Genomic DNA, 19,539 nt, shown 5'->3' with positions numbered 1-19,539 from the left:
CTTAATTCTAGTCTCCCAAGGGACTTGATAGAGATGACGGTGCCACTGCCACCCCGGTCATGGTGACCCTGATCAAATGCAGCTCCCAAAACAGTCTTAACTCAAAACAGGACTGGAGTCTGCCTGCTCACTGCTTCCTCAATTAGACAGGTAGGGCTTGACAAGGACAGAGGCAGGAACATATCTGCTTAGATTTCTTCACTGCAGAAGGAAACGCATTGGTCCTCATAATGATTGACAACATGATTAGCCTTTTTTCAATTTGGACCTAAATTCTTATTCATTATCAAGCCAAACTGCATGTAGTAAGTAACTTTCACATAATTGACAAAAAGGATCAAATACATCTCACTCCAAATAGACTGTAAAGTTCATGGAAGCACCAACACAGTTAATGTATACGTTCAAAACAGATGGGAGCACAGCTGCAGTAGTCCTGTAACAAACAGTCAAATCCTGTTGCCGGGCGGTCGCAGCCAAATTAAATAGTACCTTCTAAATTGCACTAATTTGCATGAAGTAAACCCATGTGCTAAATTCCCTCGACATATCCCTCTTTGTGTATGTTATTGTATTGATGGAATAGCTTATTTGCTTTGAAAATCTTGTAAGAGTAGCAATAGAGCTCATAGCTTGTCAGTAGTGTTCCTAGATGAAACGTGACTCCGGAGGTTTCATTTTAGTCAGGGGTGGAACACTGAAAATAGTGGTGGTGGTCACAAGCTAAACTTGCCACATGGACTACAGTCCCCCTGACAACACATGCCTTCAGAAGACAGTAGGAAGAATTGTGTGAAATAGGGGTGGAAACTGTTCCAATGGTCACGCAACATGTTTGTCCTCTGTTCAATGGGGTGGGAAATTAGAAGCATTTTAGGACGAGTTCTATTCATTCCAAGTCCTGGAGACAAAAACATTGAGCAATGGTCAATGGAAAGATGGTTACTCAGTTAACAAAATATTTTAAATGAACTGTAGGGCTATAATAATACAGACCTTATTTTCACCATTAAAAGAATTCCCATGGGAAAAATGACTGGGAATTTCCAACATGAACCTGTATCTCTCCCATACTTCCAGGCGAAGACAATTATTTAGCATCTATAGACTGAAGGCTTTATTTTGCCAAACTAGTGAGTGTCAGAATTCTTGGGGAACATAACCCACAACACTCAGCAAAGCCAATAAATCTTTACACCTCAAATTTATTAAAACTTGTTTTCAGGATCCACACAATATCAGAAACGGTGATTAAGTCAGACAGGCATTTCTCACACACCTTCAAATAGTACAATCTCCCTAAAATACAGAGACCACAGTACGCATTCCCAAAACCCTACACTAAGGTTATGTTCGAATACTCATACTAACCGCACTATTTGTGACATAAATTGAGTAGGTAGTATGTGTATTCGAACAAAGCTTGTGTTCACTTCCACCCATAACTTAATATTTTCCTCTTTTTTTTTTAAACATCATCAAACAGCAAGAAAAGCAGTAACACAAATTGATCAAACTAACAATTGGGGAACCATTGGAGTGTTTTATCCAGTAGCTGCTGACATCATACAGTGCCTTCAGAAAGTTTTCATACCCCACATTTTGTTGTGTTACAGCCGGAATTTAAAATTGATAAAATTGAGAATTGTTATCACTGGCCTACACACAACACACCCATAATGTCAAAGGTTTTTTACAAATTAAAATTGAAAAGCTGAAATATCTTGAGTCGATAAGTATTCAACCCCCTTTATGGCAATCCTAAGTTCAGGAGTAAAAATGTACTGAACAAGTCACATAATAAGTTACATGGACTCATTGTGTGCAAATATCATGTTTAACATGATTTTTGAATGACTACCTCATCTCTGTACCCCACACATACAGATAATTGTAAGGTCCCTCAGTCAAGCAGTGAATTTAAAATTATTTCAACCAAAACACCTGGGAGGTTTTCCAATACCTCACAAAGAAGGGCACCCATTGGTGGATGGGTAAAAACAAAAAGCAGACATTGAATATCCCTTTGAACATGAAGTTATTACACTTTTGATGGTGTATCAAGACACCCAGTCACTACAAAGATACAGGCGTCCTTCCTAACGCAGTTGCCGGAGAGGAAGGAAACCGCTCAGGAATTTCATCATGAACCCAACGGTGACTTTAAAACAGTTAGAGTTTAATGGCTGTGACAGGAGAAAACTGAAGATGGATCATCATTGTAGTTACTCCACAATAATAACCTAATTGACAGAGTGAAAGGGAAGCCTGTACCGAATAAATAATTTCCAAAACATGCCTCCTGTTTGCAGCAAGGCAGTAAAGGAATACTGCAAAAGATGTGGCAAACTATTTCACTTTTTGTCCTGAATACCAAGTGTTATGTTTGGGGCAAATCCAATGCAACACATCACTGAGTACCACTCTCCATATTTTCAAGCATAGTGGAAGCTGCATCATGTTATGCTTGTAATTGTTAAGGACAGAAGTTTTTCAGGATAAAAATAAAATCAGCACAGGCAAAATACTAGAGGAAAACATGGTTCAGTCTGCTTTCCACCACACACAGGATAATAACACAAGGCCAATATCTACACTGGAGTTGCTTACCATGAAGACCGTAAATGTTCCCGAGTGGTCAAGTTAGTTTTGACCTAAATCTACTTGAATATCTATGGCAAGACCTGAAAATGGTTGTCTAGCTTTGATCAACAACCAATTTGAGTTTGGAGAATTTTGACAAGTATAATGGGCAAATGTTGCACAATGCTGGTGTGGAAAGCTCTTAAGAGACTTACCCAGAAAGATTAACAGCTGAAATTCCTGCCAAATGTTACTACAAAGTATTGATTCAATGGTGTGAATACTTACGTAAATGAGATCTATATTTCATTTTCAATACATTTGCAAAACATTCTAAAAACCTGTTTTCACTTTGTCATTGTAGGGTATTGCATCAATTGAATCAATTTTGAATTCAGGCTGTAACACAACAAAATGTGGAATAAGTCAGGGGGTATGAATACTTTGAAGGCACTGTAGCTGATATGAACACTAACAAGCGCATGTTGTGCAATGGTGCTTTCCATAGGGAATCACTAAACCGCACATTCTCTTGAAAATAGCTTTCTAGCATTGATGAGGGAATGTGTGGGGCTGTAAGAAAACAAAAAGGTGCAAAGACATTTTTACAGGGTTATACAGTATTTCAGAAATACAACAGGTTTACTAAAAAAAAAAAGTTTGTTTTCCAACATTCTGCTCTTCAGGAGAAAGCGCTACTGTTCATACCCATCCTATGTCAGTAAGGCAACCAGAAGAGAGCAATCAAACTAAGGCCACACACAAAGATAAAAACAGCCAGCAACTAGAGATTAGTTTCACAACGTTGAGTAGTAAGGGAACTTGTGGTGTCCGTGGCGTGTGCAGCCATCCATGTTCGGAGGAAGAAAGGTTTGGAAGGCCAAGGGGTCAGGAGCAGTATGGTGACCAGTAACACCGAGTCAAAGTGACTACCCAAAGAGTCAGGGTACAGTAGACCAACTTCACATCATCATGGGGGCTGGTTTTGCGTCGCTGGGCTTGCGTCCAGGGGATGCAGGCCAGGGTACCGCATGCTCATTTCAGATCCAGGACCATAGAAGCCGGGTTCTCCAAGTAGTCCCTCCACAGGTTGGAAAACCGCGCCATGGTGGCCCCGTCGATGATCCGGTGGTCTGCCGACCAGCTGACGTTCATGACGTGAGCTTTCACCACCTCGTCCCTCGAGTTAAACCTGGGTAGGACCTGGAAGGGGCATAAACATGTCAGGAGATGATTATTCATAAATCAATCCAGACATCCATAACTATCAAATAAATATAAATGTAAGTCCAGACAATGTCATGAGGCTCAGTCAGGCGTCTGTATCGTGTTGACACCTCCCAGTCAGCTGGCCACATGCCCACTAAGCTGAGAACTAGCACCAACACTCAGCTCCCATTATCAGCTGAGGTCCGTACCCCTGCGCCACTCATCATAGCCAGCATTGACAACTGATAATGTTAAAGTAATATAATTTTCACAAACCTGGATCTTTCCAAGAGCGCCAATCGCCACCTCAGGAGGCAGAATTACTGGCTTTGCATAAGTGCCTCCAATCTGATTCAATGGAAAACACAAATACATGACATGTAAAGACTGAACAAGCGGCTTAAGCAAGCATAGGTCCCAAATAATGCAGCCGCTAGCTGTCAATTACTATTCAAGTTAGCATTAGATGGCTACTAAAATAGCATTAGATGGCTACTAAAATAGCATTAGATGGCTACTAAAATAGCATTAGATGGCTACTAAAAAATGCAAAACACAGCTTTTAATTATGAAAACGTCAACATAAAATCACACAAGGTTTAAAAAAATATATAAATCTGTTTGCCTTATCTGTATCACTTTAAGCTCATCCTCCCAGCCACTAGTCCCCCTCCCTCCCCCGCCCACTCCCCCGCTCACCGAGCCAATGTTGGAGAGGGTGAAGGTGCCTCCTGTGAGGTCAGCCGTGCCCAGCTGGCCCGTGGCGCCCAGGGTCTGCATGCGGTTGAGCTCCACTGCGATCTCAAACACACTCAGCAACTGCACATTCTTCACATTGGGCACCAGCAGGCCCTGGCTCGTGTCCATGGCCAGACCAATATTGTGGGATGCCTGGTGGTGGAGGAGGAGACATATCAGCACATCTCAGAACCAGCTCAGGTTCTCAGTCACTTTGAAGAAAGGATGAGAGAAATGTCATGTTCATGAGTCATTCTAGTTCTACATCCAGCTCACTGTGAGCAAGTACCCCATCTATTTGAATATACACTACATGACCAAATGTATGTGGACACCTGCTCGTCAATCATCTCATTCCAAAACCATGGGCATTAATATTGAGAGTTGGTCCCCCCTTTGCTACTATAACAGCCACCACTCTTCTGGGAAGGCTTTCCACTAGATGTTGGAACATTGCTGTGGGGACTTCATCCACAAAAGCATTAGTGAGGTCGGGCACTAATGTTGGGGCGATGAGACCTGGCTTCACAGTCGGCGTTCCAATTCATCCCAAAGGTGTTCGATTGGTTTGAGGTCAGGGCTCTGTGCAGGCTAGTCAAATTCTTCCACACCGATCACGACAAACCATTTTTGTATGGACCTCGCTTTGTGCACGAGTGCATTGTCATGCTGATACAGGGAAGGGCCTTCCCCAAACTGTTGCCACAAAGTTGGAAGCACAGAATGTCATTGTATGCTGTAGCGTTTAGATTTCTCTTCAATGGAACTAAGGGGCCTAGCACGAACAAGGAAATTCAAGATGTAGGATGGGACAAGTGGAGGACTAAGTGGAAATAAAATGACAATGCTAATTTAAAAAAAACGATAGAACTATATACACAACTGTAGCAGTGATTAATACAATGTCTATTAGGGTGGAGGCAGAGTATAGACTTGAGGCGGTGGGGGGGACCAAGTGAAATAAAAACAAAAATAATAAGAAAAAAAACACTAGAACACAAACAAAGTAGAAATCTGCAATGTTTTAAAATCGGCGCTTGAGGCGAGGCGCCCTCATTAGCTTGCTGCTACATGCCAGGGAGATCGCGTCTCTCCCACTGGATTGTGGAGGCTGCTTAGAGAGCGCCCTGCCAAAAGATGGATTAGCAAAACAGACAAAAAGTTGGTCGGATATCCCGGGTCCGTTCAATGTACGTGCGTAAAGAAGGCCCCCGGACACAGGGCATGCAAACTGTTGCTCATCAATAGAAAATAGCTTAAACATTTTTTTAAGGACCTGTAGGACATAGCCATTACTTTCGGGGCAGAGACTGCATTTGGACGTGACGTCACCTCAGAATGGCCTTGGGCGAACTAAGTACCGGAAGGGTGCATGGATGACTTGGGAGGTCCCCAACATGTTTAGCCGAGGCTAAAGCCACAAGAAAGGAGGTGTCACAGGAGAAGATCTTCAGATCCAGACTCAGTCATTCAAAAGAAGGCCTCTCACAGAGCATCCAAAACCAAATCCCAAGTGGGCGCAATAGGTTGAGAATCCGTAATCTAATTCCTAGGAATTAAAAGTGTTGAGCTGGGGAAAGACAGCTCATTTTGGGGTTCATTTGAACCAGAGAACGTGTGTTGGACAATAGCATGGTTGTGTCCAACCCCGATTGTTCCCTCAACTCTGCTTCCAACCACCTACGGGCCCATAACCTGTATCACTAGACACCTCATTAGGGACTAGTGAACTACAGACAGGAAGCAGCAATGAATCCCAGTAATGCACAACCTATGGGAAGGGTGCCCCCTTGTGGAATCATCATAGGGTTTGGTTTCAATACTTCAAACCAAATATCAGTCCAGGTAGTCACAAAAATAGATGGGGGTTGGTTTAAATGGTGATTTTAAATGAATGGAGCAAATTTGGAGCGGCAGTTTAAGAGAGCGGTTGGAAAGGACGTGGAGCGTTCAATAAACATAAGAGAGCGTTACAATAAACAATCTAGAAGAACTGTAAAAAGGGATATCATTTGTGTTTTGGAAACAAGTGCTTTCATAAATGCATGACGCGTGCCTCGTTTCACAGGAACATTATAAAAATAAGCCTTAACGAATTTCGTTTACATACATATCGAGTGATTGTCCAACAACAGTTTTATAATTTATTCATTTTGTGACCACCTAGTGTCCTCTTTCCACTGCTGTGGTGCTGAATCGCAGCGAGAATGGTGAGTGGGCCGGGCCTGCCCGGTCATGCCTAGAAGGAATCCAGCTTTTGTCAAATTAAGATCAAGTTTAGCTAACACAAACCCTGTTCCTAAGCTTTTAACCTAATTCTCCTAAACTGCTACAAAAAGTCAAGTCAAATCTGACATTCAATTTGACAAATGCTGGATCCCTTCTAGCCATGACCGGCTGGCCCTGGTGTTTGTAGACAGCCATGTTTTGTTATTTACTACTCCTACTCCTAATTGTTCATGCCTAGGCTAAATTAAATTAGAGTCTGTGTTTCGTTCTTTATTCATTTAAAATGTTCATACAAATAACCTATTGGACAGGTCGCTCGCAAATTATATAAATATACTTCGGCATTGTGTTTTATTACTGTGTAGGTGACTTGTTCAAGGCAAAAATTTTATTTTTTAAATGATAATGATGATTTCTAGCAGGGATGAAGACTCAACGGTTAATATTTTGCTTTTCAATAAACATCTTTAATTTCGGTATAAGAACATTGTTCTACTTTTACAGGCTAATTTCTATTCTGAATCATGTAGAAACCAAAACATTTTTGATTCTTCAAAGAAGCCACCCTTTCCCTTGATGATAGCTTTGCACTCTTAGCATTCCCTCAACCGGCTTCATGAAGTACTCGTCGAGTAGCCTCCCGTAACTGGTGATAGAGCGCGCAAGAACCGTGTTGATTGAGGGCAGCCACCCAGGCATTTAAGACATTTGCTGACCAAAGACTCAATCCATCTCCGCATCCTACAACTGAAAATTGATTCCAGTCATGTCTTGTCAAAAATGTTCCCTGTATGTCCTGATCCCGCAACAGTTCCATAACCCCGGAATTTTCCTGTCCCGTGATAATTTGTATGTGCAGAAATCAGAAATAACTTCCTCCGTTAGCTGCTCGTCGGTCCCCCGTTCTGCATACAGAATCGCTTTAGTGGAAACCAAGACTGTTCTCAGGGCAGGCCTGGTTGTAGCTATATAGTGCCTTCAGAAAGTCTTTACACCCCTTGACTTTTTCCACATTTTGTTGTTACAGCCTGATTTAAAAATTGATTCAATTGAGATTTGTCGTCACTGGTCTACACACACACAATACCCCATAATGTCAACGTGGAATTATATATTTTTCAAAATGTTTAAAAATTAAAAGCTGAAATGTTTAAGTCATTAAGTATTCAACCCCTTTTATGACAAGTGGAAATAAGTTCAGGAGTAAACGTGTGCTTAACAAGTCACATAAGTTGCATGGACTCACTATGTGCAATAATAGTGTTTAACATGATTTTTAAAATGACTACACCATCGCTGTACCCCACACATAATTATATTTCATCTACTGGTAGATGAAAATAAATATATTAAAAAATAAACTACATTTAAATATTGGTGATTAATTACACTTTGGATGGTGTACACCCAGTCACTACAAAGATACAGGCCTCATGGTGACTTCAAAACAGTTAAGAGTTTAATGGCTGTGATAACCACATTGAGATTTTCTACTTACCCAGATGGAAAGTGGATACCTAATGCATTCAAGTGAAATGTGTCTTCCACATTTAACCCAATGAGGTGCGGGGGGGGGGGGCTTAAATCGACATCATCAGCAACTGGGAGCAGTTCTTGTGGGGGTTAACTGCTTGTTCACGGGCAGAACGGACGATTTTCTTCCCACCTCGCCGGCTCTGGGATTCGAACAAGCAACCTTTTTTTTGTGTTTTTTTTTTGTTTTCACCCCATTTTCTCCCCAATTTCGTGGTATCCAATTGTTAGTAGCTACTATCTTGTCTCATCACTACAACTCCCGTACGGGCTCGGGAGAGACGAAGGTTGAAAGTCATGCGTCCTCCGATTCAGAACCCAACCAAGCCGCGCTGCTTCTTAACACAGCGCGCATCCAACCCGGAAGCCAGCCGCACCAATGTGTCGGAGGAAACACCGTGCACCTGGCAACCTTGGTTAGCGTGCACTGCACTTGGCCTGCTACAGGAGTCGCTGGTGCGCGATGAGACCCTACCGGCCAAACCCTCCCCAACCCGGACGACGCTAGGCCAATTGTGCGTCGCCCCACAGACCTCCAGGTTGCGGCCGGTTATGACAGAGCCTGGGCGCAAACCCAGAGTCTCTGGTGGCACAACTGGCGCTGCAGTACAGCGCCCTTAACCACTGCACCACCCAGGAGGCCGAACAAGCAACCTTTCAGTCGAATTAACTCATGACATGCAACTGTGTATTTCTCCACTTGCATCGGAGGTCAAGTGACTGGCTACAACTGGAGCGAGGAAATTACCATTTATTGTTTTTTTTTGTTTTTAATTAAGCAAATTATATATTAGGCCTCACTCCAGAACTTCACTACCATTCCTGTTCCCTTGTCAACCTCTAACCTCTAACTTACACAACTTACACAAAGACAACAAACCTGAGTATCTCTTTATTCATTTGGGCATGGTTATGAACCCAAACCCGGCTTAGCCGTCGTCATCTAGGTCGCATTTTTAACTCATTGCTATAGCCAGGCCAAACAATCAGAAGAATAACACATTTTTTGTGATTAGGAAACTATAAGAACCATACAAACTCCAGCACACAACATCCAGGGGTGCGCACGCTCTACCACAAAGGGGCAGTTTAGTTGGCGCAACGTGAGACAGTCTCGTGTTCCAATTGTTTGTTTTAGTAGCGTGAATCGTTCCTGTCTACACCGAGATGAAGAGCGGAATAATGGAAATAATTAATTCTAGCCTCACACTTATCACCTGTGGAAGGCGGGGCTTCCAGAGAGGAAAGGATTTTATTGGCCTTGTCAGGAGTGATTTTAGATTTTCAACAGAAGTTGAGAGTGCAACTCCCCATAGTATGTTGTACCAAAGTTGACTGACTGAAAGGGAAGCAATGTCTCCCCAACACCATCCCCCCTTCCTGCAGCCTTACCTTGTAGGTGATGTTCTGAACAGCCTCGTCCACCGAGGCGTTGAGGATAGGGAAATGGAGAAGGCCCAGGGAAGCAGCCTGCTCAAACAGAGAAGATCATGATTATCTTCAAATTACATTTTATTTGTCACATACGCCGATTACAACAGGCCTTACCGTGTAACGCTTACTTACAAACCCTTAACCAACAATGCAGTTAGAGTGAAGACATTTTTTTTTTTTTAAATAAACTAAAGTAAAAAATAATAATAACACAAAATACCAATAACGAGGCTATATACGGAGTCAGTGTGTGGGGGAACAGGTTAGTCGAGGTAATTTGTACATGTACGTAGGGGTAAAGTCACTATGCATTGATAAACAGCGAGTAGCAGCAGTGTAAAAACAACGGGGGGGTGTCAACGCAAATAATCTGGTTGGCCATTTGATTAATTGTTCAGCAGTCTTACAGCTTTGGGGTAGAAGCTGTTAAGGAGCCTTTTGGACCTAGATTTGGAACTCCGGTACTGCTTGCCGAGAACAGTCTATGACTTGGGTGACTAGAGTCGTTGATAATTTTTTGGGCCTTCCTCTGACACCGCCTAGTATTATAAGTCCTGGATGCAGGAAGCTTGGCCCCAGTGATGTACTGGGCCGCACGCACTACCCTCTGTAGCACCTTACATTCGGATGCAGAACAGTTGCCATACCAGCCAGTGATGCAACCGGTCAGGATGCTCTCGATGGTGCAGCTGTATAACTGAGGATGCCAAATCTTTTCAGTCTTCTGAGGGGGAAAAGGCATTGTCGTGCCCTCTTCACGACTTTCTTGGTGTGTTTGGACCATGATAGTTTGTTGGTGATGGGGACATCAAGGAACTTGAAAATCTCAACCTGCTCCACTACAACCCCATCGATGTGATGCTCGGGCCCTCCTTTTCCTGTAGTCCACATTCAGCTCCTTTGTCTTAAGCACGTTAAAGGAGTTGTTGTCCTGGCACCACACTGCCAGGTCTCTGACCTCACACTGCCAGGTCTCTGACCTCACACTGCCAGGTATCTGACCTCACACTGCCAGGTATCTGACCTCCTCCCTATAGGCGGTCTCATCATTGTCGGTGATCACTGTTGTGACGTCAGCAAATGTAATGTTGGTGTTGGAGTCGTGCTTGGCCACACAGTCGCGGGAGAACAGGGAATACACGAGGGGCCAACGTGTTGAGGATCAGTGTAGCAGATGTGTTGTTGCCTACCCTTACCACCTGGGGACGTCCCGTCAGGAAGTCCAGGATCCAGTTGCAGAGGGAGGTGTTTAGTCCCAGGATCCTTAGCTTAGTGATGAGCTTTGTGGGCACTACAGTGTTGAACGCTGAGCTGTATGAATGAACAGCATTCTCACATAAGGTTACTTTTGTCCAGGTGGGAAAGGACAGTGTGGAGTGTGATTGAGATTGCGTCATCTGTGGATCTGTTGGGGCGATATGCAAACTGGAGTGGGTCTAGGGTTTCCGGGATGATGGCGCTGATGTAAGCCATGACCAGCCTTTTAAAGCACTTCATGGCTACCGACGTGAGTGCTAAGGGGCGTTAAGTCAATTACCTTCGCTTTCATGGGCACAGGGACTATGTTGTGATCCAAACCGCAGCAAGCAGGCTATTTACCCAAATCCTCTGGCATAGTACTTCAGGTATGACGTGCAATGATTCTTTCATGACACCCCTGTAATAATGAAGTTTCTGTGCAGGGCATTATAACACTTCCGTCACATAACACAAGCTGCTACCTCTGTCATAACAAGAGTACATGATCTGGCATGAGCTGACATTTCAACGTCATAACGAACACATCTTATTAGGTGTTCCCCATGCATTTTGGCAATAGCGTCACTTTGACACTAGACATGTCACCTCACAACTTCATATTACATCATGTCAGGAGTCAAAGGTCACCTTGATGAAGAAGGGCATGTAGCTGAGCTTGACACCGCGAGCCTCTGACAGGCCCTTCAGCTCCTTGCGCAACTGCACCAGCCTCGTCAAATCCACTTCATCTTTATAACCAAAGTGGGGGATCTTCAAAGCTGCAGTCATGGTCTTCACCATTGCTTTGTGGAAACCTGGTCGTTCAGAAGAACACATTGGAAAAAAAGGGATATGTTTTGATGAAGCCAGTACTATATTGCTAAGTTACCACCTGTCCGGTCAGGTCACTTTAGACCAGGGGTGTCAAAGTCAAATGGACGGAGGGCCAAATAAAAAAATCAGCTACAAGACGAGGGCCGGACTGTTCGAATGTTCATTGAAAAATTTTTAAATGACGCATATAGTCTAGTGAACCTAATTGAACCTACTGAAAACCTAACAAATATATTACAATATGATCAGATAAATAAAGCAATATTTTCTTATGGCTCTGTCAGTAATCTTTAATTTTCAACAGACACAAAAGACAAATTTCCTTTATATAAATATCCCCATAACATGAACATTAAATGAAAGAAACCGGTATTCAAGGCACCATCAGTAGACTATATTTTCTATTTTAGCAAAAGTGGGCTAAATTTACTTCAAAGAAAAAACAATAATAGCAATTTTCTATCATCCACTCAACTGAAATATTTTTAAAATATAATTGGATTGAAATACAAAAAAATAAAGTGCAAAAATCTATTAATCAAAAACAACACTTTGTTTAAGGAGAAGTAACATGCAGTGAAAACAAATATTAAATTTTAACTTTTAAACTTGAACTGAGTAAAAACTCTAAATATGTGATTGCACAGTAATGTTCACTTGTTTGAGGTTGAGGGTGATACTTGGTGGTGTCCCATCTTTTCCACAAGTTCATCAATGTTCGGGGTAAGGCTCTGAGCTGAAGAAATCCTCAGAATTGAGTGGAGGTGTTCAGCAGTAAGTCGACTTCTGTGTGATGTTTTGTTCAGGTTCATCAAAGAAAACAGTTGTTCACACAGGTATGTGCTGCCAAACATAGACAACGTTTGAGCAGCCTGGATGCGCAGCTGGGGCATTGTGCCGGGGAGGAAACGGGCGAACTCCGCAGCACCCACTGCCGCATATTTTGCCCTCAGTGCATCATTGCATTGGAGGTCAATCAACTCCATTTGGAGGTTTGGTGGTGAGCTTTCCACGTCAACAGCAAATGGGTTACCGAGCAGTTCCAACCTGCTTTTTTGTGCTTCAAAGTCAGCAAATCGGCGTCGAAAGTCAGCGGCAAGCATACCTATTTTATCAGCCAACTGTGTGCTCGGGAACGCACTGGTAGAGAGCTTCTCTTTCATGGTCTGGCAGCTGGGAAAGTGGCTCAAATTTTCTTTCCGCATCTGCGTCTCCCACAGAGTCAGTTTGGTTTTAAATGCCTTCACTGTACTGTACATATCAGAGATGACACGATCCCGACCCTGCAGCTGCAAGTTTATTGCATTCAGATGACTCGTAATGTCACACAGAAAAGCCATTTCACACAGAAACATTTCGTCTCGGAGTTGTGTTGTGTCTTTCCCTTTGCTGTCCAAGAACAGACAAATCTCCTCACGAAGCTCGAAACATCTTTGAAGCACCTTTCCCTGGCTTAGCCATCGCACCTCTGTGTGATAAGGCAAATCACCATGCTCCGTTTCTAACTCCGTCAGAAATGCCTTGAACTGGCGGTGATTCAAACCTTTGGCTCTGATAAAGTTAACTGTGCGCGTGATGATGCTCATTACATGCTCCATTTTCAAGGCTTTACCGCACAACGCTTCCTGGTGTATGATACAATGATAAGCTGTCAGCTCACCTGTCGCGTTTTCCTCTTGCATCTTTTCCCGTATCTTCGCCACCAGTCCGCTCCTGTGTCCACACATCGCAGGTGCTCCGTCGGTTGTCAAACCCACAAGTTTTTCCCAAGGCAGCTCCATCTCATTTACACATCTTGACACCTCTTCATACAAATCATGCCCCGTAGTTGTGCCATGCATAGGACGTAAAGCCAAAAACTCCTCTGTCACGCTTAGGTTGGAGTCCACTCCGCGGATGAAAATTGACAACTGGGCAATGTCAGAAATGTCGGTGCTCTCATCCACAGCCAAGGAATATGCAATAAAATCTTTTCCCTTTTTCACAAGCTGCTCTTTTAGATTGATGGACAACTGGTCTACTCTCTCGGCAATGGTGTTTCTGCTCAGACTCACATTTAAAAAGAGTTGCCTTTTTTCTGGGCAAACTTCGTCACAAACTTTAATCATGCAGTTTTTGATGAAATCCCCCTCCGTAAATGGCCGGGCTGATTTAGCGATCTCTTCTGCCAAAATAAAACTGGCCTTGACAGTTGCGTCCGCGTGTGTGTCCGCGTGTTTCGTTTCATAATGTCGTCTCAGATTATACTCTTTCAGTACCGCCACACTTTCTCCACACAGAAGACACACAGGTTTTCCAGCTACCTTCGTGAACATATACTCCGACTCCCACCTTGTTTGAAACCCCCGGTTCTCAGTATCCACCTTCCGTTTTGCCATTTTTGATGGGTATCTGAAAGTTAATTTTACTGTGATGCTGACGACTGCTGTGCCAATAAATATTGAAATGAAGCAGCCTACTGCTCGGTGCGTCACCTTTGCATTGTGGGAAATGTAGTATTGGTGCGTGTAAAAGATCTGCGGGCTGCCGGCTTGCTGCGGGCCGGTTCTAATAATAAATCAAGATCATCCCAGGGGCCGTAAAAAACCTTCTTGCGGGCCGGATGTGGCCCGCGGGCCTTGACTCTGACATATGTGCTTTAGACGGTTACAAACAAAGCCAGAAGGAAGTTGTTTGGAACCTGGACTGAACCTAGATTGGGAATTTAAATACAGTGACTAGCTTTTTGAAACACGTTCAAAACATCACTGCTACTCTAATTATAATAGACTATATTTAACCTGTCTAGCTAATACTATGGGTTATTCTCTGAATCAGAAATGTATCCCAGAAAGCAAACACATTTATTGGAACCATTAACCATCTCTGTAAAGCTCCCTCTACCTTTCAGGGGCTCAGTGCTGTCCTTGCCCGTGAAGACGGGCCTGGAGACGACAGGGAGCTGGACACTTGGTGTGGGCTTCATCTTGGGCATGGAGGCCGAGGAGGGGGCGGATGCTGCGGGAGGGGGTGGCTGGATCTCATGGAATGGGGTCGGGGGTAAGATGGCCCCTGTCTGTTTGGCCAGGAAGTTGAGGATGTCCTCTTTGAGGATCCGTCCGTCTCTCCCGGTACCGACCACTTCACTCAGCTTGATCTAAGGAGGAATGGAAAGTAGGCGGCAAAGAGGTAAATAGACAATCATCATAAAAGCCTGGAAACCCAGTAGTTGGCCATTTCAGATTTAAATGGGTGGTGCTAAATCTTGTGCTGTAGTGCCATCTTGCAGTGAATGCATGCTTGCATGTGTATGTGTCGGTCTTTTAATAACAACTCACATTGTTCTCCATGGCTAAACGACGGACTGCAGGAGTGGCCTGGGTCTTGTGTCCCTTGATTTCCTGGTGTGTGTGCTCATCGTTTGACATCGCCGGGGTCTCCACAACATCCTCCTCATGGACCACCTCTGAAAGATCGACCAAAGTCACTATTCCCACCTTCCTACAGAAGCCAACGTTGTTTTGAACTTAGATAATTTGGTGTTCCAAACTGTTTTTATTTATTATTATTATAAACGTGACCCAGGTAATATGAACTGGCCTCAAGTTTCAGTTCTATTGTCTAAACATTTGATACATAAAAAGTTGGGAGATTCCCATTATGCCATTGTTGGTGCTTTGGCGGTACACCTACCCGGACCAGGCTCTGTCTCGATATCCACCAGGGGTGTGCCCACTAAGGCTGTGGCATCAACCTCATAGTAGAGCTTTTTAATGACACCGTCATAGCGACTTGTGATGGTGACAGATGCCTTGTCACTCTGTACCTCACAGATGCTATCAAACTGGGAGACTTTGTCTCCTTCCTTCACATACCTATGGAAACAGAAAGACAACCTTAACATCTTTCTCTTGGAGTAGCAATGCTTAGTAATCATTGAACTTGTGTGCCCTCTAGTGGCAACTCTTAACAAAACATAATTCATATACAGCTTTGTATGTTGCTGTACTATATTTTGAAAACATACCATTCCTTCACCGTCACCTCCATGATGCCCTCGCCAATATCTGAGAGTTTGAATGGCAGAATTGGTCCTGATGTGACTAAAGAAAGCAAATGATCATTAAAAATGAAACATCCATTCTTTAACCTATAACTTCCACATAGCCTTTCGTGCATTTAAGATTGTTTAGTTTACCGTCTGTACGGAGTGTACACTGTCAGCAGTAGCATCTTCCTCATTCCACATCCCTGTGCGCCGATTCCGAAGCCTACTTACCATAACTGGTGTGGAAAAACCTAGAGCTGCACAGCTGAGGGATGAAGACAGTGTGGGGATGACGGGTGTAGTCTGGTCGGCCAGTTTGGACCCTGGAGCAGCAACGCTTGTACCGATGTGCCAAGAGCTGCGATGATAAACGAGAAATAGATCCATGTCATGATCAGTCATTAGATGGGGTCACGTTTCAGGACTAGGCTTTGTTAATGGATACTTCTATACCATTTCAGCATCTAAAGATATAGCTAGCATGACTTCGTAGCTTTCAACAGTTGACTAGCTGCAGAGCAAGTTTAGTTTAACAATCTAATGTTACACACACACAGTACCAATCAAAAGTTGACACCTCATTCAACGTTTTTTCTTTATTTTTACTATTTTCTACATTGTAGAACAATAGTTAGGACATCAAAACTATGAAATAACACATATGGAATTGTGTAGTAACCAAAAGGAAGTGTTAAACAAATCTAAATATATTTTATATTTGTGATTCTTCAAAGTAGCACACTGTATATAGGCTTTCTTTTTTCTATTGTGTTATTGGCTGTACGCTTGTTTATTCCATGTAACTGTGTTGTTTATGTCGCACTGCTTTGCTTTATCTTGGCCAGGTCGCAGTTGTAAATGAGAACTTGTTCTCAACTAGCTTACCTGGTTAAATAAAAGGTGAAATAAAAATACCAATGAGAAAGAATCTTTCAAATAACAAAGATAAACTGCTAAGGTAAGTGTTGCACAAATCCATACGCAGTGTATGCCTCCAGTTGACGAACTACACTTCCTCCCCAGTTAAGTTTACACACAGGTGTTCGGAGAACGCTAAATAGCCAATTAGCACAGGTGGCCGCCTGTCTTCCGTAAACAAAGGTTGTAATATAACAGAGATTGCCGTGTGGAAACCCTATCACAAACGCTAACCCTATAAAAAGTGTGTCGTAATTTAACCTTTTGATTTAAGAAATGCATTTGTCGCTGATATGAAAAATACGTAACTTGATTCCAAAACCATCCGCAAGCGATGCGTTTTAACGTTCAGAACTAGCGTAGAAAATCTTAACAAAATATTACAGTACTATCGTCAGGCGATAAAGGTAACGTTAGTTACAGTGGTCTATGAATGGGTTAGGGATGACATTGTATTGGCATTCAAGTTCAATTCTTTCAGACACACAGTGTCAACAGTTTGAGTCAAATAAATAGTTGACTATCTGGGTAGTAGTAACCAACAGATAGCAATTATTCACAGCAATTATTCATAACTACAAAACAATTAGGAAAAAATTGTCTATTTCAATCCCACTTCACTGTAACAGACTCGAATTAGCTTGTTTGCTAGTCAGGCTAGCAGCTGCATGGGAAGCGTATCTATATTGATGTACAGTAGCAGTATTTCTAAATGTATGATCCTTGTGCATCATCAACTATCTCGTAAAGCTTTCACGTCGGTTTACACATCTGGAAAAACTTTAACAAACCTACCAAGCGTCTCATAAATGTGAATGAGCCTCTGGTAACTGCCGCCATCTTTGTTTCTCTTCGTCCGGATCCAACGCACGCCCCTTTCAATGGCCAATCAGAGATCAGTCATTATAGAGATGTTGCTGCGTTCGTAGGCCAGTCGGAACTAGGAAACACGTACCATGTTCAAACAGTTAGCAAGTCAGAATATCCGGATTTCCTAGTTTCAACGGGGTTGTGAACGCGGCATAAATCCACTATATGAGTCAGACATACTTTTGAGGAGATGGGAACAATTACCCCTAACTGAGAATAAATCATATTTCCTGTTGGGTGGGAAAGGTGTCACATTGTTCCAGGTCAGACAGGTAAAATGGTAGAAGTGGATGCTGAGTTCGAATTAAGCAGCGCACTGAACAAAGTTGGTGAAGATGCATGTCCTGAAGGGACAACAGTAGTTTCAAAAACTGTAACAAAAATGAAATTGTCTGAAATTGGAGTGGAGGAAACGTCTATGAATGATAATGAATCGCTTCTTGTTGAGTAAGAATGCATGTCTGGGAAACCCATTTGAGGTGACAAATGGTGATGTACACGCTGGGAAAAGTGGAATGTGTCAGTGACCAGGAGTGGTCTTATTTTGATTCATTGTATTTCTGAAGAACAAAGGAAGATTGAATGGGTGAATGGCGAAAAATAATAAAGTCTGTTCCACTTATGTCGCTACCATGAGCCGTCTTCCCCAATTAAGGTGCAACCAACCTCCTATGCTACTCATGTGAAGCGTGGTTAAGTAAGACACGCTGTAAGAGCTTTAGTCTCCAAACCACTGCAGTGTAAGAACTGTAAAGGATTTGTTTCAAGTGTGGGCAGACGGACGGAGTATACTGAAGAACAGTGTGTAGAAGAAAAACTGTATTGCAGTTGTGGGGAACCTGAGTTCCTGGAGTGCCTGGTGAAGGAGATTGAGGTGGCAAAATAATTGAGAAAACAAGTGATGCTCGTGAAAATATGGTAGTGGATGCACCACATGCTGAAATAACTGTTTGCTGCAAGTCAAAAGATACCCCGTGTGTTAAAAATGTGGGTTTTGTGGCATTCATTGCCACAGTTCTAAACTGTACAACTCAAGCCTCAGAAGAAACTGGACATTGTGGTTGCGCAGACAAATGGTTGGGACTTGTAAAAACGTTTTACTGGCGCTGGAAGACGCCCGAGCCTGTGTAGTGATCAAATCGGTTTATTTTATTTTGGTCTTCTATACAATAGAAGTAGAGCAGATGTGGAGGGAAACTCGTATTAACGTGTGTACTTTGACCATGCGTCGTCATGCGCGATGCATTCTGGACTTTTCTGGGACAAGAAAAGCTCTCCTTCAAGCGGTGAATGAGAGTCAATTGGGCGCTAGCTCAAAAACCCAACATTAGCATGAATTTCGTCAACATTACAAATCTTTTCCGAGATAATTAATTGGTTATCTGTTATATCGTATAGCTGGGGAATCGTGACTACGTACTTTCAAGGAAAATATGCAGGTTTCTCGACTCATACCCTGATTTTGAGACGGGATTTCGTGACGATTAGTTTAGCAACCGCGTGACGCAGCATGACAACGGGAACGCGATTGGTCGACAATCTGCTGTGTGAGGCGTTACAGGATCTTCAATTCATTGCCTAATGGAATTCCGATATTCGCCTTTCTCTGGTTTTCATGTGTAGGGTGACCACATCTCCCGGATTGTGCAGGACAGTCTTGTGTTTTTGCCCTTTTTGCAAACAAACAATCAAGTCCCGCATTTTATCTACAAATTCAAACACCGCTAATACCAAATAATACATTTTTTTAATGTGTTCCGTATTTCAGTCAGACATTCCAACCTATCCCTTGGAGTCATGTTGCGTTTATTAAATATATATAAGGATGTGGTAGCCTAAGCCGACTGGTGACAAAGCCGCTGAGAGGTGTTTGGGGGTGGGGGTGCTGTAAATGTTTTCGCCAAAGGGGGCTCTCCATGCTGATT

General features: G+C 43.0%; 1 protein-coding gene and 1 non-coding gene across 3 annotated transcripts; both read right to left on the bottom strand.

The window, feature by feature from the left end:
• Window positions 1-1,185: 1,185 nt before the first annotated feature.
• Window positions 1,186-17,618, bottom strand: LOC139409041 (lipoamide acyltransferase component of branched-chain alpha-keto acid dehydrogenase complex, mitochondrial-like). Of its 2 annotated transcripts, XR_011634354.1 has the most exons (12): window positions 17,540-17,608; window positions 16,058-16,184; window positions 15,806-15,881; window positions 15,472-15,653; window positions 15,117-15,244; window positions 14,683-14,935; window positions 11,614-11,780; window positions 9,685-9,762; window positions 4,492-4,683; window positions 4,069-4,140; window positions 3,000-3,786; window positions 1,186-1,607 (listed from the first exon to the last, which is right to left on the bottom strand). XR_011634354.1 is itself a non-coding variant. In XM_071153702.1 (11 exons), the coding sequence occupies exons 1-11, from the start codon at window positions 17,582-17,584 to the stop codon at window positions 3,619-3,621; spliced, it is 1,488 nt and encodes a 495-aa protein (XP_071009803.1). In that variant the 5' UTR covers window positions 17,585-17,618; the 3' UTR covers window positions 1,186-3,618. The 2 variants fall into 2 exon arrangements, 1 of the variants encoding a protein (XP_071009803.1); XM_071153702.1 differs by having other exon boundaries at window positions 1,186-3,786; window positions 17,540-17,618.
• LOC139410341 (small nucleolar RNA SNORD94) lies at window positions 3,887-4,025 on the bottom strand. The gene has a single exon (XR_011634502.1). It is a non-coding gene; the product is annotated as a small nucleolar RNA SNORD94 (small nucleolar RNA).
• Window positions 17,619-19,539: the final 1,921 nt, after the last annotated feature.

The sequence above is a fragment of the Oncorhynchus clarkii genome, chromosome 5, assembly GCF_045791955.1.
Source record: "Oncorhynchus clarkii lewisi isolate Uvic-CL-2024 chromosome 5, UVic_Ocla_1.0, whole genome shotgun sequence".
In the NCBI taxonomy this organism is placed as follows: Eukaryota; Metazoa; Chordata; class Actinopteri; order Salmoniformes; family Salmonidae; genus Oncorhynchus; species Oncorhynchus clarkii.
This window is presented reverse-complemented; position numbering and strand designations above follow the sequence as displayed.